The sequence below is a fragment of the Silene latifolia genome, chromosome 8 (assembly GCF_048544455.1).
Source record: "Silene latifolia isolate original U9 population chromosome 8, ASM4854445v1, whole genome shotgun sequence".
In the NCBI taxonomy this organism is placed as follows: Eukaryota; Viridiplantae; Streptophyta; class Magnoliopsida; order Caryophyllales; family Caryophyllaceae; genus Silene; species Silene latifolia.
In genome coordinates this window covers 108,711,270-108,732,852 of record NC_133533.1, presented here as the reverse complement: position 1 = coordinate 108,732,852, position 21,583 = coordinate 108,711,270, and the positions used below count along the sequence as shown (strand labels likewise).

At 35.6% G+C, this 21,583-nt stretch overlaps 1 protein-coding gene across 2 annotated transcripts; it reads left to right on the top strand.

Moving 5' to 3' along the window:
- Positions 1-5,352: 5,352 nt before the first annotated feature.
- LOC141597257 (arginine--tRNA ligase, chloroplastic/mitochondrial-like) lies at positions 5,353-16,321 on the top strand. 2 transcript variants are annotated; one of them, XM_074417641.1, is made up of 18 exons: positions 5,353-5,548; positions 6,703-6,777; positions 6,860-6,996; positions 7,114-7,189; positions 7,317-7,418; positions 7,525-7,740; positions 7,910-7,990; positions 10,235-10,318; positions 10,466-10,570; positions 10,702-10,880; positions 11,232-11,316; positions 11,576-11,762; positions 12,158-12,227; positions 14,265-14,334; positions 15,188-15,277; positions 15,565-15,633; positions 15,726-15,824; positions 15,982-16,321. In XM_074417641.1, the coding sequence occupies exons 2-18, from the start codon at positions 6,769-6,771 to the stop codon at positions 16,090-16,092; spliced, it is 1,770 nt and encodes a 589-aa protein (XP_074273742.1). In that variant the 5' UTR covers positions 5,353-5,548; positions 6,703-6,768; the 3' UTR covers positions 16,093-16,321. The 2 variants fall into 2 exon arrangements, with proteins under 2 accessions (XP_074273742.1, XP_074273741.1); XM_074417640.1 differs by having other exon boundaries at positions 5,380-5,548; positions 6,707-6,777.
- The last annotated feature ends 5,262 nt before the right edge of the window (positions 16,322-21,583 follow it).

The window sequence follows — 21,583 nt, the reverse complement described above, 5'->3', positions numbered from 1 at the left end:
TTATGTACTGTATAATATATATTTTACATTTTTGAAGTCTTCAATTTGTCCAGACTAATGTATTTTTTTTATATCTAGCTTAGGCCCTGTTCTTTTGGACTGAAACTGATCTGATCTGAACTGAACTGAACTTATAGGATCTGAACTGAACTGAACTGAACTTATAGGATCTGAAGTGAACTTAAATTAAGTGACTTTAAGTCCAAAAGAACAGGGCCTTAGTGTATTTATGAACGTGATGTTTACTCTTTTCATATTTCTTAGTAAAATTCATTACTAAAAATACCCGTGCATTTTTTGTACGGGATTAAAACCAGTAATATTGATAAAGATATGAGTGGAGTTTGGTAATTGGAGAGATGTGTGAATAATTAGGATTAAATATTAATAAAGGAGATGAGTGGGGTTTGATTATTGGAGAGAGGTAGGAATAATTAGAATTAATATTAATAAAGGATATGGTGGAGTTTGATGAGTAGAGAGAGGTAGGAGTATAATATTAATAAAAACTTTCCCAAAAAGGAAAGGAGAAGAAAACCTGAATAATCCGTTTTAGGAAATATGGAAGAAAAGAGTGGATGGGAGGGGTATTACATATATGGATTAAATTAATTAAGTCGAAATAATTATGGAATATTATATTTTTTGGAAATCTAACTTGATTTATTTACTTTTTAATAGTTTCCAAAATATAATATACTTATATCATATTTGTTTATGTTAAAATAATTAACATTTTTATACTAATTAATACCAATAGTGGGACATGTTTATTTTAAGAAAATCGCTCTCTAAATTTATATTTCAACCAAAACTATATAATATTTACATTGAAATCTCTTGTTCAGCTCCATCGCACAGTGTTATTGATTTAAAACTATATAGTATAATTAATTTGTATAGATTTATTTAATTACATAGAAGTCCCTTGGTTTCTAGAATTAATATATAGTATTGATGAATTGATAGATGGTTAATTAGATTCATAAAATGGTTACAATTTGTTGGTCACCAGAGAAATCAACTATAGGAGAGGGGAATTTATATGGCTATATGTAGAGGTGGCAAACAATGACAAGACACGAAAACACGACACGAACCCGACACGAAATTAACGGGTTTGGGTTCAGGCTAAATGACCCGTTTATGTAAGTGGGTTGACACGAACACGACACGATATTTAATTGGGTTGGGTTTGGGTTGACCTTTCTAAACACGAACCCGACACGAATGACCCGTTTACTAAAGTAATCCTAATTTTTATGGATCCTACATCACATAAATATACTTAAACTTTACAAATATGGACATGACACGAAAATACGACACGAACTCGACACGAAATTAACGGGTTAGGGTTGAGGCTTGATGACCCATTTATGTAAGTGGGTCGACACGAACACGATACGATATTTAATTGGGTCGGGTTTGGGTTGGAGGGTTTGTGACCCGTTTACATGTGACACGAACACGAACCTGACACGACCCGATCTGTTTGCCAGGTCTAGCTATATGGCTATTAAAATTGATCTTGAGAAAGCATATGACCGCCTTCGATGGGAATTTATCAGAAGCACTCTTCCGGATATGTGTTTTCCTCCGCTGTTAATTGATACAATTATAGAGTGTGTCACTACTTCGTCAATGCAAATCTTATGGAATGGAGAAGCTATAAAAAAATTATCCCTACCCGAGGAGTCAGACAAGGGGATCCTTTATCATCCTATTTGTTCGTCATGTGTCTCTAAAAATTGCAGCAAGCAATAGATGAGCGAGTAGGGTACACGGATTTGGTACCCATTCCTATTTGTAAAGGGGGTCCGAAAATTTCTAATCTATTCTTCGCAGACGATATGATACTATTCGCAGAAGCTAGAGTTGATCAAGCTTTAGTTATAAAATATGTTCTGGATAATTTCTGCAAATCTTCAGGAGAAAAGGTTAGTGTGGCCAAGTCAAGGATATTCTTCTCCCCTAATACTCCAGAGGAAACCCGTGATGAAATAACGAATGCTATCGGGTTCGAATCTACTCTTGACTTGGGTACTTATTTAGGAATACCTACCATCAATGGACGGGTTACGAAAGCTATTTTCGCTCACTTGGAAGAAAAATTCAACAAGAGATTAGCCGGATGGCAAACTAAACATCTTTCTTTAGCAGGTAGAAGTACTTTGGTGCAATCGACTTTATCAACTTTGGCTAATTACAGTATGCAAACGACCAAGTTACCGAGGTCTATATGCGATAATCTTGATAGGAAGCGATTATTAAAGAAGCTGATATTCCACCCGAGAAGAGCTTAAAAAAATTGCGGCCTATTCCCTCTCAAAAGACCCCAACATGGAAGATAGTCTATACTGGAATGACACTTATCATGGGAAATTTTCGATTCAATCAGCTCTTGCGATTATTAAAGAAGCTGATATTCCACCCGAGATAAATCCCATTACATGGCATATCATATATAAATTACTGGTCCAACAACGTATCCGAATGTTCATTTGGCTCGCCGCTTATGGAAGGTTATTGACTAATTATAATAGGGTGAAACGGAGTCTCGGTGATGACCCCATTTGTCATCGATGCCACTTAGAAGACGCGACATATGACCATTTGCTTCATCTATGCCCTTTATCAGCGGAAATATGGTCACAGCTAGGGGATTATGCCTCTCTAGCCTCCCTCTACACGGAATCCTACCCCGTATGGATCTCAAATAATGCGAGTAATGGCTCGCCCTTATCATCCATCAACTGGTCAATGAAGTTGGCGATAACATGTTGGTGGATTTGGAGGTGGCGGAATAATATGGTATTCGGAAGAGCTGGCGACAACCCAACTGATCCTATACGGTTCCTACACCATCAATTTGATATGTCGAAGAGAGCTTTTGACCCTTTTTCCTTGTTTATCCCATTCGCAGGTGAGTCGCGTGTGGAGCGTTACGTCGTATGGAATCCACCTCTTCATGGATGGGTAGTTCTCAATACCGATGGCGCCTCTAAAGGTAATCCCGGACCTGCTGGTTGGGGGGGGGGGGTTATTGCGTGACGATATGGGTAACTTTGTCACTGGTTTTATCTTCTCTTGCGGTATATGTACTTCGATGAGGGCTGAAATGAGGGCACTAGTGACGGGTTTGGAGCATGCTAGGAACATGGGTTTAACCAAGGTTTTAGTTCATATGGACAATAAGAGTTGTGTCGAGCTTGTTCGAGAAGAGCAGCTTTATTGATTTTATCGATCCGGTACTTAAGAGGGGGGGGGGGAGGTGACCTTTTTTAAAATTTAAAGCAAGAAGCGCGTTCACGAATGATTCTGACCACTACACAGGCGATTTGAACAGTTTGGGCGACTTCAAACAATATGAATTGTGTTGTAATGATTTGATTGTAAACGTGAATAGCAAAAAGGAAAAGCAACGTGAAAAAGAAAAGGAATAGAAACGTGAACACAAGATTTTTAACGTGGTTCGACCTACTCTCTAAAGGTCTACGTCCACCCTTTCTCTTTATTAATATTTTCTTTATAACCAAACCCGGTTACAAAGAAACTCCCACGATCAACCCCGATCGTGCGACTCGAGTACAACCCCGTACCCCAATAAAACACTCTCTCACATAATGAAAATTACAACTCTTTTGTCTCCTTATAAGGTTCACAAGTTAGAACAATGGAGAATAAAATATGCCTAGAGATAAGAAGACTTAAACACTCGAAACAAATTTTCTAAGGCACAAAAATAACTTTTGCAAAGATAAAATTTCTTTTAAACCAACTTTCACAAATCTTATAAAAAATGTATGCTTTCAAACGTGAGAATTGTGAAGTGCAAAAGATAAAATTTCTGAATCACATAGTTAGAACAATGGAGAATAAAATATGCCTAGAGATAAGAAGACTTAAACACTCGAAACAAATTTTCTAAGGCACAAAAATAACTTTTGCAAAGATAAAATTTCTTTTAAACCAACTTTCACAAATCTTATAAAAAATGTATGCTTTCAAACGTGAGAATTGTGAAGTGCAAAAGATAAAATTTCTGAATCACATATGCCTTATTTATAGGAGATAATATTAGCCAATGAAATCTTCATAATTTAGGCAATGATAGGATAAATAAAAGATATGCAAAATCTTTTCCTTTTAACCAATTATCTTTTTATATTTTAAGAATATTCTAATATGATATCCTCCTTGGTGATCAAGCAAGCTTTAGAAAGGATAAGGACGGATATCTACCAGAATATTTCGTTCAAAAACAATTTAGCCATAAAAAGATATTATTTCGAAAAATTCAGAAAATAGATTTATCGTGCCTTATGAACTTGCTCTGAATTGAACAGCCTTCGGGACTGTTCACTTCAGATGAATCGAGCAGAGCTTAAGCTTCTCACCTTTACAATTAGCTATATAACAAAGACAAAGACTTGACCGATGCCTCAACCTTTTTCCATGAAAGAGCCCAGTCCTTGCAAACCCGTTACAACTCATATCTAGCCAACATATATTAGTCAAGGAGGCAAGAAAAGATTAAGGACTTGTCACCATCAACAAATAGTTCAACAAGCTTCTTAGCAATAATCTCCGTCCCCTGGTATTTCGTTGCAAGCAGCTCATCAATATGGATGGTTGGACGGTTCATATCAATCATGTGTTCAGAGAAGCCAATAGAGCGACGGATTGGTTAGCTAATGCGGGAGTTTCTTCTTCGACAACTACCTCGTTCATTGATAATCCACCAAAAGGACTTCGCTCCATTCTTAGGGAAGATTTACTCGGGGTCGCCTTTCCCCGTACTGTTCCTAATTAAGGGGTTGTTTGGTTACCCATTCTAAAACACATGAATTGTAATTCATGGGATTTGCAAAATGGGGGAGTTGTTTGTTTGCCCCAAATCACATGAATTGAAGTTCCATAGGAACTCCAATTCCTCCATGATGTGGGAAGTTGCTTACCTAGGTCCCCCTAGGTAAGTGGAAATTCCTGTGGAATTCACTTCCCACATTCCAACCAAACAACTTTTTTCCATTTCATGTGATTTATAAAATCATGGGATCTCTCAATTCCTTGGAACTTCGATTCCCTTAGCGAACCAAACGACCCCTAAGTAGTTGTATCTTTCGGGGCTTTGCCCCTCCTAAGCACAAAAAAAAAAGTTTTTCATTAACAAAATGTTGTGGTTTATGGTAACGTCACTGCACAACTCATCAAATTCTTTTTTCTTTTACGTGAATTCATATCCGATAATTTATTTTTTTTGGATTTAAAAAACAGATTTTTATACACATAATTATGAACACTTGAGATAACTTAATCAGATGTCTCGTGTTCGACCTGCAAAGAAGCAACAAGAAAAAGGAAGACCGGTAAAACCCTAGGAGAGAAAGGGTTTAGTCTTAGACAGAGAATAATTAAAGATAGCTAAAGTAACCCAAAAGAAGAAGGGAAGAACATATGACTAGTTTTAAATTCGTAACGCCGGCATTAGTCTTCTCTCCTTCTCCTTCTTCAACCTTTCTCTCTCCTCTTTCTCTCTCTTCCGGTATCATCCTTCTCTCCTTTTTTTTTTGTTTTTTTTACCATTTTAAAATTACCTCATTTCGCCTTCTAATCTGCTTAATTAATTAATTAGTAGTATGGTATGGTATATTAAGTGCGTTGTTTGTGTAATTTGTTTGATAATTATTGGTATTAGTATGTTGATGAACTGTGTAAGTGTGCTGAATTTGTGGATTAGGATTAGGTTAAGGTTTTGAGCTGATTGTTGGATTTAGGTGTTTGTGTTTCAGCTACTTATCTTGCAGTGTTTGATTAATTGTTTGTAATTGACGTGATAGATGATGAAATTGAAGAAATGTTTGTTGTTTTCGAGTTAAATTGCGATTATCGGTGCTACACTCGTACTCCCCCTATCACTTGGACTTGGTGTTCAAATGGTGTCGACTTTGTCCAAGACATTTTCTCACGGTTTTGAGTACGAGGATAGGAAAAGCGTTGTTTTGGTCAAAAATCATTTATGCCTTGCATTTTATCTCATTAAATACAACAAGAAGAAGAATACCCCATTGCCTATAGGTTCTCGAATATTGTGGGAAAAAGGGGGTTGAATGAATGCACCCTTACCCTTTGTGTCCGTAAGACAAATAGGCTATTTGCAAATGACCATGATGAAAATTGCGTCGAACAGTGCATCTAATGACTCTAACTTCATAATAGAATCGCAAGCAGTTTTGTGAGTCAATTTTGCTTTATTCCATCATAATCCAAAACCAAAGAATAACGAGTCTTTAGCTTCACTAGAAATGGAAACAAAAAATGTGGGAGTAATAATGGTCAAAGTTGACATTGGTAGACAATCAGAGTTTGATGAGGACAATAAATTTGATTGGAGTATAATTTAGGTAGTGATGTGACTCTTAATTTGACATTTTTTCGTTTGATTATTAGGTCACATGGTTGGAATTTTTAAATGCAGTGAAAACAATTTTTGAAACCTTGAAGGCTTGAATACTCATGTACGTTAGAAAACTATGTTTAATTAACACGACGAGCCTAGAGCAGCTTTTTCCGGTGAAGAATTTGTTTGTGTCATAGAAGTTGTCTTTTCTAGAGTATGTATGCTTTATGTTTCGGTAGTGGATCCCAAGAGCAACTACTTTGATTTTGTGGTGACACTCGTTTGTTTAATTGACTTAGATAGGTTTCTTAAGGAAAACAACTAGGAGGCTTTTTAGTGGTGCCAGGATTCAAGCTTTTTCTACTATGGCAGCGGTAAGTTTTAATTTTGCTTCAAGGTTTCCGAGGTACTCCATAGGTTAATTGTGGTACTAATATGGCATGTATGATAATGCAGCAGGAAGAAAGTGGGGGTAATGTGAAACAACTTCTAGCAGAAGTGTTTAAGAAGTCGCTTACAACAACTGTCCCAAGTGAGGGTGATGTAAAACCGTTGATTGCCATTAGTAGTGCAAACTTTGGTGACTACCAATGGTAAGCCATTTTGCTGGTTGTTGACTGATAATTTGCGACTTCTATTCATGTGTGCAGTGTGCATATCTTTGTGAATTGACTGAAGAGCATTGTTGATTAGTTACCTTTCTTATGCAGCAACAACGCTATGGGTTTGTTTGGCAAGATTAAGGGAACGATGCCTGAATTTAGAAACCCAAGATCGGTTGGTGAGGTACAGTTTTTTCAGTTAAAAAAAATATGCAAGTTCCATTTTTCCTTGCTCTTCTTATATGAGAAATCATAACGGATGAGTTTATTTATTTATTTATTTTTCCTTCTATATTGTTACTACTATCTAGGCTATTATAAAGAACTTGCCCGAATCGGAAATGATAGAGAGCTGCTCTGTTGCTGGACCTGGATTTGTGAATGTGGTCTTGTCACGTACATGGTTAGCAAAGGTGAATGGTTTAGTCCTGCTAAACTTTCTTGTGTTCTGTGTACTCTTGTGTTTTTTTTTTTTTTGCTTGTTGCATATCTATTAATAATTTTAGGTTACTGATACAGACCATACATAAGATGCTTACGGAAGGCATTCAGACTTGGGCTCCAAAACTATCGATCAAGAGGGCAGTAGTAGACTTTTCTTCACCTAATATTGCAAAGGAGATGCATGTTGGACATTTGAGATCAACCATCATTGGTGATACGTTGGCCCAAATGCTTGAGTTTTCTGGTGTTGAAGTGCTCCGCAGAAATCATGTTGGTGATTGGGGTACGCAGGTAAGATTGATTTTGGTTTTTGAATATAAATAATAAATTTTGTTTCATCTAGTATCTATATGTCATATGCTCTGTTAAGTTTGAATACTGTCTGAATTGTTCATGTTGCTGTTGTTGTCTTCCTGATTAGTTATTTTTCTGATGTGTAAATGGTGATTATCATATGCAGTTTGGCATGCTGATTGAGTTTTTGTATGAGCAATTTCCACAATGGGAGGATAATGATGAAATCCCTATTAAGGACCTTGAGGTAAGCGGAATTTCTGTTGTTGCTAGCTTGCTTAGGCAGTGTTAAAGCTGATGTTGGCAACTTGTTTTTCATGTGCTTTTCTTTTTCTACTTTGTAATGTAATCTATAATCCTGATTAGATTATTTGTGAGATTCTGTATGATAAATTTTATTTACTTTTTAGTAAATGATCAATATACGCGTTTATTATATGATGAAATTATACCGTACATTTAATGTACTATTAGATGTCCTTGCCCAAATTTGTTTCGTTTTGGATTTAGTCATAGTTAATGATTTTTTGATAGTATAAAGAAATATGGGCAATCCTTTTAAGCCTTATTGTGCAGTTCTTAATATTGCATGTCATTTTAAATACTCGTATTGAGAGATATTTTGATTCAAGGATCTTTTATTTTCGTGTAAAAATGTTGTATCTGTCGCTTGAGAACTTGTTGCTGTTTTCAGTAAATATCTTTGTTCAAAATCATCTATGTTTGGCTAAAATGGATATAGAATTTAAGGCAATGGGTCTTAGTGTTGCTGTTATATTTGTTGTTTGTGAAAGTAGCTCCTTCCAAAAAATGTTGAGGGCTGAAGTTCTTGGGGACATTGAGCTGCTGCAAAAGGCGTTGACAGTAGCTTGACATTTGAATGCCTTGGTACCTGACTCTCGTAGTTGGTGCCCTTTAGCTAGGGTCTTGGGGAAGGGTTTAGATGGAAGGTGTATTTGAGGTGAAAGCTATTGGGAGTGGTAGTAATTGCTTCGTCTTCTGCCTGAGGCAGAAACACATCTGTAGTGCTTGATAAAAGTGGGAAGGTGTACTGTGAGGGTCTTTTCTATGTCTTGTACTCTTGTTGCTGCATTTGTGGACGGTCCTGAAGTCCAATCGACAAGGCGCAGGATGGAGGGAGGATGTTTCCATAGGAATGTGATAATGTTTTTAGTTTTTTTTTGAATGAGGGATATAAGTTGGTTGACCCCTATTTTAGAACTAAGGCTTTGTTGTTTTAATGAGGGTTGGAAGAATGTCCATTTACCATGAAGCCAACAGATTCAGTCTCTATGGCTTTGAAGTATAATTTATAAAATAAGATGGCGCGTCAAACTATCTGAATTTATTCTTTTCTGTAAAGTTGCAGCTAGTAATTGCATTTCTTGTTAAACGTCCATCTGAATCCTGAAGTTGCCTGCCTCTCTGTTAAGACACGTCAGGGGAAGGTTGCGTATGCTTTTCTTGCATTTGCACCCCGTTCTCTGTATGGGAACCTATATATTTGTGTGACTGTGTGTGCTCATTATATCTTGTTATAAAGTAGCAGTGTAAGTTTCAACCTTGAACAGTTACTTGTAGGTTATTTATTTGAGTGAAAATCAATCCATTAATAATGATATAAGTCATATTTCTACAAAAGACATCAAAATCGACAAAATACAAATCTGTAAAAATCAAACAAAATAAACTCTCTCTTAAATAAAGGTTAATATTAGTTAATGACACTTTTGCATACCCTCTATAATACTGTTGTTTATTATACATACAGCCTTCTGCAAGAAGATCTATAAATCTGTTGTAGGGCGAAGAAGGACAAATCTTGTCTAATCTGACAAATTGTATACAATAATCTGACATCCAATGCACCACATATGAAGAGCCCCGAAGAGCATTAGTCATCAACGTAATTCTTGAACCTCTCAGGCTCTCATATAGAGAAATTAAACTAACCCACAAATGAGAACGAAACTCTTATAAAACGAGAGGCAAGAATTATTTTAACCATAAAACTAACAACTATTTAGATATAAAATAAAATTGGGGCTTACCACCACCGAAATTGGTAGACGGTGGCCCCCAATTGATAATTGAGGGAGTTAGTTTTTTTTTTTTTTTTTTTTGTGTGTGTGTGTGTGTGTGTTTTTTTAGTTACCAGTAGTTTAGGTTGCATTTGTGACTGTGAGGTCACGGGCTCAAATCCTTGGAGCGGCCTCTTGCCAAAATGGCAAGGGAAGGCTTGCCCCAATTATACCCTTGTGGTGGGACCCTTCCCCAGAACCTCGTCTAGCGGGGACGGCATCATTCACCTGGCTGCCCTTTTTTTTACCAGTAGTTTAGGTTGCAGATGTTCCATTCTTCTTTTGCCAAGAGATTTTTTTTTTCTGTCCTGACCTAAAAAGATATGGATTGTGATCTCATGCTCTTGACAACTAACAGTTAGCATAGAGTACATCGTTTTTATGATGATGTGTCTTCGATGTGCTTCTAGGCCTTCTACAAACAGTCCAAAAAAAGATTCGATGAGGATGCCATCTTTAAGGAAAGAGCACAAAGGGCAGTAGTGAGCCTTCAGGTAGATATTTTAACATCAGTTCTTTCGAGCTTTTACTATATAGTTGTTAAATGCTTTTCCAATCCAAGAAAAAGCTTGGTTGAACTTCATGTTTCGGGCAAGAATGTGTTGATTGTTGCTGACCATGAGCATCTTGCTTCTACATAGGGCGGAGATCCCAGGTACCGGATGGCATGGGCTCAAATTTGTGAAATTAGTCGTAGAGAATTTCAGAAAGTTTACAAACGTCTTGGGGTTCACCTAGAGGAAAAGGTATTTATGCTAGCTAAGTACTCCGCTCACTAGGATATATGAATTCTTGTCAATTTTTAGCAGCTTCATAGGCTGTTTTTTTTAACCGAGTACTAATGCTCAGTATCTGCGCTTTTTCCTGCACACAACAGGGTGAAAGTTTTTATAATCCATTTATTCCAAGTGTTTTGGAGGGTTTGCGCAATAAAGGCTTGATCGTTGAAAGTGAAGGAGCTCAAGTTATACATATTGAAGGAAAAAAAATTCCTCTTATTGTTATAAAGAGTGACGGAGGTTTCAACTATGCATCCACCGATTTGACAGCTCTTTGGTAGGCATTTTCTAAAGTTGTATGGAATCTTTTTTTGGAAAGAAAAACGTTACGGAGGTTTATTAAATCAATAGTTGAGTGAAAGAGGGGACATGGGATCCTCATGCAAACACTATAATGGTGCCTAATCCCGTTTGCAAAATTGTAATTTGGATACCCTTAAAAACACCCGAAATTTTAGCCCACAATGAAGCAAGAAAAGCAACTCTTTCCAAAATATCTTGTTGCATCAAATGCTCTATTGTGACAAATGTTACTCCCAAGTTTACTACACGTAGCGTCCCTTTCTCTCTTTGACATTTGCATGGCTATCGTCTATGAAATGACTGTCGTACTGATTGCATCATATAGGTACCGCCTAAATGAAGAAAAAGCTGAATGGATTATATATGTAACTGATGTTGGTCAGCGTGAGCACTTTGAAATGTTCTTCCATGTGAGTATACTTTCTATAAAATGTCATGGTTGATTCTTGATACCATGATACCTTCTTTCTGATTTTGTTCCGGTATGGCTGATCTTATGGATGTCTTATCTGAAGGATGCTAACTATTTCCTGCAACTTCATCTACTCTGAGCGTTCTCCTTTTATTTGATGCAATTTAGTACACTATGTGCTGAACTGTGGACTACGTGTTTTTTCTTGCACATTTCAGATGAAAGCTATAATTTGTTTATATCCATACGTTTAACAGGCAGCTAAGCAGGCAGGATGGCTTTCAGGTGATGACAATGCATATCCTAAAGTTAATCATGTGGGTTTTGGTCTTGTATTGGGAGAAGATGGCAAGCGTTTTCGTACTCGAAGCTCTGAAGTGGTTCGTTTGGTTGATTTACTTGATGAAGCTAAGATTCGAAGCAAACAAGCGCTTATTGAGCGAGGTATGGAAAAATGAATAAAAACTTTGTATTTATTTCAAATATCTGAGCATCTTAGTCTTGTAGAATTCTTTATTCCTTCGTTAAATGCTTTCATTTTGATTAAGCTTGTGTTAAACAAATGTTACTCTTTCATGTAAATTTGACACTTAGTTCCTAAATACCCTCACTCATCTCCCTCTTTGAGTCCAGTCCACAACAGCTGAACTTTGCATTTGTAACAAATTCTCCAAACATAGCGAAAAAACTCGTTGAAAGCTCTGTGGGCATTCTTGATGATGACTATTATTAGAATCTTTGAGGGGGGAGAGGGGACATGCACTTGTTTTCATTTTGCAATTATTTTCTGGAACTCTTGCGAGTTGTAAATCTTGGCTGGAAAAATTGATCTTGAATAGGTAAAGCGGCAGAATGGACAGAGGATGAACTGGAGCAGACCGCTGAGGCAGTGGGTTACGGTGCTGTGAAGTAAGATTAAAACTTTCTTTTTTTTCTTGTCCTTTTCAGAGTACATTTACATATTGCATATTTGTATCTCGTGACTGTGTATGTATTGATATTAGGTAACAAAGCCCACAAATCATGAATATCAGATATCACAGGCAACCTTCTTGTAAGGGTTTTCTTTGGCGAGACTGACAGACTGCTCGATGTCTAAAGGGACCTAAAGCAAAATTATAATTGAGAGGTCTTTATGTAGGAAGTTATTTTTAGAATCATAAATGTAAACATCATTAAGGGGGCGTTTGGTTTGTCAAGAGGTAAGGAAAAGGATATCTGAAAGGGTTACAAGGGGAAAGGAATCAAATATTTTGTTGGTTTTAGTTGTTTGGTTGGGAACGTGAAAAATATTAAACAACTTTAACCACCACCCCACCACAAAACCATCCACCACCTTACAGGCACCATCATCGGCGACAACGGTAACGCTATCCGTCACCAGCAACCCCTACTGCCACCGTCGCCGGCGACCTCCTCCCTTATCTGTCATAAGTGTCGCCTTTCCCGCCCAAGACCACGCTCGTTGAAACTCCTCAAACCATCGCCTACCCTTGGAAACCCCTCCCTAGCCCCAAAACCCCTCTCCTACCCCAAAAACATCAGTTCCTTGTGTTTTAGGGGTTTGGGGAGGGGTTTCCAAGTGTGGGTGGTGGTTTTAGTTGGTGGTGTTTGGGTTTCGACTAGGGTGGTCTAGTGTTTCTGGACGACAGGGAGAGAAGGGGGACGCTGGCGAAGGTGGTAGAAAGGAGGAGCCGGCGGTGCTTCCAGGTGCAGGTGGTTGTGGAGGGGGTGTTACTGGTGGTTGTGGCTAGGGTGGTGACGGGTGATAGTGGCAATGGTGGTGGATGTTGGTGATTGATAGTTATGGTTGCTTTGGAGGGGAAAGGGAATGAGGTACCTTAGGGGGGTTGAGGAAATGAGTTAGAGAAGTTTGGGGATAAGGGAAGGGTAAAGGGAATCATTGATATAGCAAAACAAGCATGTCAAAAGGGAATGATCCGTGATCCTTTCGTAATAAACTTAGAAAGCACTTGCAGGCTTAAAATTCTAAAAGCCATTGAAGATAATAGTTAATCTGGGAATTCATAGACTCTGGAATAATTTGGCTGGTCGTGCGCCAAACAAGCACCAGAACACAACTTTCAACACACACCTATCTGGCAACCTTTCGTTTTTTTTTCTGCGCAAAAATCTTCTTCAAGATAACCTTATTGCACCTCACCTTCCTTATTGGCACTGTCTCTTCACTTGTGCCTAACAAGCACCATAACTCAACTTCCAACACACACCTGCCTTGCAGCCTTATTTTTTCTCTGTTAAAAAATCTTCTTTAAGATAACCTATTGCAACCTTTTATTCCTTACACTCTGCTCTGTATGGCCTGGGTAGATTACTAGAATCTCGTTATAGAGCATGCACAAACGGGTATAAGGGAGAGCCCCATTTACTTCCGTTGGGGGAGCTGTAGGCAATTTTGTTCCTTCAAAGCCTCTTCTACGTGTTCTTCGCCCCCCTCTTTATTATTCCACTTGTCACTTCTAGAGTTTAGGAGAACAATAAAGATATCCTAATTTACATGTTCCTAGGAACAGCCAATAACTTTCTTATTCCCACCCCAATGCTCTATTGCAAGTAGCAATTTCCGTCAAATTAGATCACTAATTGATCGGCAGAGAACAGGTGAACCGCTATTCTTTACTGGTTTCCACAGGCATACACTTAACAGAGCCAAACCATTGTTTAAGTTCTCCCTTTTGTTGTCAATTGGTACTAAAATCCAACAGCAGTATTTGTTTGAGAACTGAATCATCAGGACTTGGTATAGTTTCTGCTGGGCAACACATCCTTTCGGCTAGTTTAAAGTTTAAACTATCAGGTTTACAGTAATACTTGCATAGGAGATGCTTGATGCAGTAATTTGACAATGATCATACCAGGCCTTTAGCATTTTCCGTTGATTATGTATAATATATGATTGCTACAGTTATTTTTCTGCCATTCCAGGTATGCTGATCTGAAGAACAATCGACTCACCAACTACACGTTCAACTTCGACCAGATGCTTAGTGATAAGGTAATTTCTTATGCTTTCTCTTATTCCCCATTTTTAGCGTTAAGGGTAGGGCAGAGTACGGATCGGATATTTGATCCAAAGTGCTAGTTCGGATCGGATATCCATATTAAAAATCCTTAAATTAGATATCCAATATCCAAACCAAATGTTTCGGATATCCAATGTTCGGGTATCCAAAATAATCGGATCGGATGCGGATATCCATCGGATATCCATACTTTTGAATTTACTTTAAAATTAAGTTTGAAACACGATTATATTCATAGTCTTACATGATGATTTTCTTTAGTATTCTTATTCCAATGTTCTCGACATAAAATTTAAGTACCATCTAGATATTTCTCTAATATTTTAAACATTAATTAAGTTGTTGTATCAAAGAAAATTTTATTTTCTCGAAATTATACTAGAAAACTATAGTTTCGGATCGGATCGGATATCCAAATGTTTTAGTTCTAATATCCATATCCAAACCAAAACCAAACATTTCGGATCAGATATCCAAGCCAAACTTAACTTTCGGATCGGATATCCAAACATTCGGATCGGATACGGATCGGATATCGGATCAGTTTGGATAATCGGATTTTTTGCTCTGCCCTAGTTAAGGGCTTAAGGCTCTTCGCATTCTGTGTTATGTGTCTGTTTCTCAAGTATTTCGAAGTAGTGAAATGATGATATATTAAGAGTACTTGAAATGGGTTTATCTTAATATTGCTTTAATACGGGAGTAATTGTTTTTTTTTGTTTTCCTTTCAGCAACATATTTCATTAACTTTGCCTTTCCGTCACGAGTATCGCGCTTGCTTTATGCAACAAAGCTTATCTGTTTCGCTCATTATTTTGATTACAGGGAAATACCGCTGTTTATTTACTCTATGCACATGCTCGAATATGTTCGATTATCAAGAAATCTGGTAAAGACATTGAAGAACTTAAGAAGGTGAGATTCTTGCTTTGAAAACAATCACAGGACGTCAAAAATTTTAAGTTTTCTGGTTCGTTAAACTCGAATATCCAAAAATCCTAAATTCACATTCATTTCCAGGTTCTGTTGAAGGATGTTCCGAATTTCTAGCATCTGTCTGAAAGTTTATCTTGTAGGGGGCAGTGGCTTTACGCTTATTGATGCTAATATGCTTACTGATGCTTAAAATGAGACTGTCTCGTACAAGTCTGATTGATGCTAATATGATTATGCTTGATGATGTGTCCACTTGTTTAATGCAGAGTGGAGAGCTAGTATTAGCTCACTCAGATGAGCGTGCACTGGGGGTTCATTTGCTAAAGTTTTCCGAGGTGAATAGCATGCTATTACTTGCTCCATCTTGACATATAAACATCTCGCTGAAAACGTAATGTGATGTATAATTTTGCATTCTTTTGCCCAGATTGTCGAAGATGCTTGTAGCAGTTTGTTGCCCAATGTACTTTGCGAGTACTTGTACAATTTATCTGAATGTTTCACAACGTTCTATTCCAACTGCCAGGTAACTATTTATCTTGTTTTCAATTTATCTTTCTTTTTTCTGCTGTTCTTTCTTTACTTATTTTATTCCTCATTGACGGTTTCCACACCTTTTTTTTTTTTTTTTTTTTTTTTTTTTTTTTTGTGTAACGTTCTTACCGCTTATCTAAATTTTGCAGGTAAATGGTTCTCCGGAGGAAACAAGTCGATTGTTATTATGTGAAGCCACTGCCATAGTAATGCGCAAATGTTTCGAACTTCTTGGCATTACTCCGGTATACAAGATATGACATATTTTTCTGGTTTTTAAGCATTTTCATTCTGGTGTATTTTTGACTTGATTGCTGGTTATACCTTTGTACGCCACATTGTAATCTTTTGATGCTGGGTTGACCTTTGTCCTTGCCATTAGTTGTACAAGTTAGAGCCTGTGTTCGGAACTCGTGTAACCTTTTTGTATACTGATTACTGAACTTGTGCTTCATTGATACCTTAATATATTCCTTGGGTTTAGCGAAACTACGAGTAAAATAAAAGAAAATTAATAATTGTATAGATTGTTCAAACAATTTACCCACTTTTCGATCGTTTCATGGTGTATTATACACCTTCAACTCGAATTCAACCTGTGTTATTGATAGTGGTAAATCAAGACTTTATAGTAAGGAGACGGATTTTTTTTGTGAGGACGCTAACCTGCTAAACGTCGTCAATAAATTACTAAAAACACTAAAAATCGAAAGTTTAAACTAAAACTTGAAGACTTTATTTTCAGGCCGAGATGAGACATACTCCGTCATCATTGAAACTCTCGAGTCTTGAGTCTTGACCCTCAAATCTTTGAGCAACAAATCTCATTGAAGACGGGCGATATCCGTCACAAGCTTGTGACGGATACCGTTTCCTCTTACAAAAAACCCATGAGAGGTGAGTGAGAAGCACATGGGGGGTGCCCCACCTTGTCCCCTCTCCCTTTTTGTGAGAGATCTTCAGCTTATAACGGGATTAACATGTCACAAGCAAGATGCTTGAGTGACTCATTATTAAGGTAGTATTTAAAAGACAAAGTAGCCAGAAAATATGCTTAGTGTCTGTTTAATTAAGTCCATCACACTTTCCACGAAATATTTGCATGTTTCGAAATGAGCCCATAAATCCATAACCTTCCTCTTTTTGTACGCATTCTTGATTTTTTGTTAGGATTTCTTGCAAACAATTTGTCCATCAAAGAATGACAATGATAATTACCAAACATTTCATCTGCATCACTGATTCACTGATGCATGTGGCTACAATTGAGTTGTCTCTTTTACTTTTTCCCTCAAAAGGCATGCTTTCTTGCTTTCTTCCTCCGTCTCTCCTTAAAGCTAGTGCGATTATTGCCGTCCTTGACTTTTTTTTTTTTTTTTTTTTTTTTAAATCCCTCACTATCCACTAGTCACTAGTCTATAGGGTGTGAATGAGACGGGTAAAATTCCGTATCACATTGTTTCCGTCGGGCACAAATAGTTATTTAGCGCGTAATTCCCTTATACTAAAAGAATAAGAAATCTCTCAAATTTTTCCGCCTAAATGAATTTGACTATAAGTGGGCTTTCATTATATCATACTCCCTCCATACCACACCAATGATAACATTGAGAATCTTGGCACTATTTATGGTCGTAGGGAATCTTTGATATTATTCTTAATCTATAAGACAAAATATAGTCATGTGAGATTTTGTTTGATTTATCGTCATGAATGCTATAAGAATATCAACTTTATATAATTTTTAATAATGTGTAATTAAAGATATTCACGTTGCAAAACGTGTCTCGACAAGTGTGGAAAAGTTAATGTTACCATTGGTGTGGTATGGAGGGAGTATCTGTAATTGAGCTTTTATTTTATCATATACTCCCTCCTATTCACTATATTCTTCCCTATTTCCTTATTCGGATTATTCGGATTTTCTTCCCTATTTCCTTTATTGGGTTGATTTGTGTGGTCCAAATTCAATTGCATGTGGGGTAGTGTGTTTTGTGTGGTCCAAATTCACCTGCTTATTTCTTGTGCAAAAAGGAAAGGGGGAGAATATAGTGAATAGGAGGGAGTATGTAACTGGACTTTCATTATATAATATCTATAATTGGATTATACTGAACTTTTCCTTTTCCACGGATTAATGCAAAACATTAGTAATAATAAATTTTACAATTGAATTTCAAATTGAGTTAAATATCAGTTCTATAATTGTTATTTTCTTTAATATTCATATCTAAAAAACGGCGCATGCGCGCAAGATCTATACTAGTAGGACATAAATAGATTAATTACTAGTTTTCTTGCCTGTGCGTTGCACGGATATTAAAATAAGGTGTGATAAATTTCACAATAAAATGGAATATAGACATATAGTACATCGTTCGTGTCTAAGATTTTATGTATGCCGCTTGACCAACAAATAACTCTCGTTAACATAATATTGACATAAGAATAAAAGAGTGTTTGATTAATAAAATACAATTTTTAGGAAAATAAAACCAATACGAAGTTTATATATATAAAACCAATACGAAGTTTATATATTTAAATTTGTTCATTAATACCTGTTTGTTTTTCAATTGGTCAAGGAAAACAATAATATCTACTCTGCATAACAAATCTCCTTCTTTCGAATAAGAATCATAATTTAATCATTGCTGAATCAAATTGTAATTATGAAAAAACATTTAGATGTAGTTAGAATGTTATATTTCTCGGTCAAACTATATAAGAATGTGAACTAAATTCTTACACAACACTACATGGCTAGGGCTGCTTATGACGCCCCCTCCCCCCATTGCAATAGTCTTGGCCCCCATCTTCTCATTTGAAACAAAATCTTTCATGTAGACCCTTATTTTTCTTCCCTATTCACACACATTATCTAAAACAATCTCATCCCTTGAAAGATCGATCCTTGTCTCCGAAATTTATCTCAAATTTATCCAACCAAGTGAAAAACTAAGCCTCTACTTCTAGAAAAATCCACCATCCAAGGAAACTAACCCTTGCTCTCGACAATGTTGTTTTTTTCGGAAAATAAAACCAATATTAAGTTTATATATATGATACTTGGGACTGAGAGTTTTGAGATTTTGTTCATTAATACCTGTTTGTTTTTCAATTGGTCAAGGAAAACAATAATATTTACTTTGCATAATCAACTCAATGATGCAACGAATCTCATTCTTTAGAATAACAGCCATAATTTAATCATTGTTGGGTCAAATGGTAGTTACGTAAAAACATTTATAGATAGTTAAATATTATATCTCCCGGTCAAACTATAAATGTACCTTTGAATGTGAACCAAATTCAAACGCAATACTATATGGGTAAACCGCTTATGACACCCCTATAACATTAGTCTTACACCCCCCCCCACCACCCCATCTTCTCATTTGAAACAAAATCCTTCACCCATACCCCTATTTTTCTTCCCTATTCACACACATGATCTAAAACAATCTTATCCCTTTAAAGATCGATCCTTGTGTTCGAAGCTTCTCTCAAATTTATCCAACCAAGTGAAAAACTAAACCCCTACTTCTAGAAAAATCCACAATCCAATGGAAACTAACCCTTACTCTCGACAATGTTTTTAGAATTAAGATTTTACTTTAATTTGGATTGACTGGGTCAAGATTAAATTTATCAGTATGATCTTTTGAGGTTTCTTGTTATTATTCATGTTACCTATTTATTATCAACCTCATTCCCACTCGAAACAACCTTTAGCCCACTACTTAATCCCTTCGGTTCACACATAAAACGGTCTAAAATGCAAAGCTTTCATCTCTCTCTTGAAAAGTCCGTCTAACTAACAAGAAACTAACCACTACTTTCTGAACTTCATCATTTTTACATCCCGTAAAGATTAAGTTGAACATGATAAAAAAAAAACGTAGAAACTTAGGTTTTGTTTGATAACGACAGATTGGAATTTTTTTTAACATTTTGAGAGTTTTTACACTATTTAAATAAGAAATGTGCTATTTTGAGTGTTGGTCATCGACATATTGAAATAGTAGATTGTGGTGTGATTTACTGTTTTACATTATGACCTTTAATTAGTATATTATAAGAAAATAAAAATTGATTTTTTTTTATCTCTGAGGAAATTAAGGATCAAACTTTATATTTATCATATTTATAATTAATATTCTACACTTAAAATATATAAATTTAAGCAAGTTCAAATAAGTTAGCTAAAAATTATAAATTACAAATTGTACGAAGCAGTATAATCATTTTTTTATTAATATGAAATAAATGTCATAAACTTCATGAGAAAATTAATATGGTAGAGAACTATAGAATAGTTAGCAAGTACGTGACCCCCTTTTAGGTTTAAATTTTTTTCATTTATTTTTATTTTTTGCCTAAAGGTGGTCAAGGCATCGTATTATGCAAGACGAATATGTCTCACCCTTCCCCAACTCGTATCTCTCCCTAAATTATAGTGATGATGTGCTCAATTTACACAAAAAAAAAAAAAAAAAGTAAAGCACCAACAATAATTAGTTTGCTCCATATAATTGAATAATACCGTTTTTTATGCATGCAAATTTGTTAGAAGAAAAGCTTGAGACAGACGGTCTTCACTATGTTAGGGAAAGACTACTCATACCCTTTTATGTGTTTTTCATGACTTTTTTTTAATGTTGATCGTTGCGTGAATTGAATCTTAACCTTATACATATTTCTATAATAAGTGTATCTAATTTACCTTCAAGCCTCATTCAAATCTATTTTATTACTCGTGGTACCATTTTTACTTTAAATTGTAAAACAATCGCATAATAAAGTTTTTCAAAACATTTACATTCATTTATCATAATATGATATTTCGATTCGCAAATTAGTAGCAACTTTCTTTATCTTTTACTACTCCTTGAAAAATAGATATCAAACTTTGTACTTATCAATAATTTGTGAATACCTTATTTAAATTTTGATTAATATACTTTTATATAATGACAAATGAATGTAAATAATATAATAATAAAAAATTATCAATAGAAGTTGAAGTGTATTGTGAGGGAAATAACTTTAAATTAGTAGGAGACATACATATGACATTTGAAAAATAAACTTCGTATTATTTATAATTAAATATGATATTAGTAATAACAAAAGACGTAGAGGCATATTTCAGCGTTCATTTTACTCTTTACATGAGTAAATTCCATGTAGTACATATTATGCATGCACATTTGTCATAATCCAGTTCGGCCTAAGGCCTTTTAGCCTCATAATACCTCATTTTTTTAATCGGAAGTTGTTATAAAATTGGATATTATAAATATATCAAAGGTTTTTTTCCCTTCTAATTTAATAAAAAGTGACCAAATACTAATGAATAATTTTTTAATATTAATAAAATATCGATAATTAATTTATTTCATGTTTCTAATAATAAATTATAAAATAATTAATTAATTCTCATTTCTAATAGGAAAATCATATTCCTAATTATTATAGAAAAATTTTAAACAACTATTATCTCCTAATTCTAATAGTATAATTAGGAAAAAAAACATAATAAATTGGTAATTTATTTCCTATTTCTAATAGGAAAATTGTAAAATATTAATTAATTTGTATTTATAATAGGAAAATTATATTCCTAATTATAATAGAAAAATTGTAAATAATTAATTTCCCAATTCTAATGCTAATAGTATAATTAGAAAAAAAAGCCTCCTTTAGTTATATACTAGATTTAATGCCCGTGCGATGCACGGGCCAGTA

Bases quoted from the DNA above. Each gene is read 5' to 3' on its own strand.
- LOC141597257 (XM_074417640.1), top strand. From the start codon at position 5,461: ATGACTAGTTTTAAATTCGTAACGCCGGCATTAGTCTTCTCTCCTTCT. The intron at 5,549-6,706 runs GTATCATCCTTC...TGACTTAGATAG, and splicing joins TCCTCTTTCTCTCTCTTCCG to GTTTCTTAAGGAAAACAACT. The intron at 7,741-7,909 runs GTAAGATTGATT...TATCATATGCAG, and splicing joins TTGGTGATTGGGGTACGCAG to TTTGGCATGCTGATTGAGTT.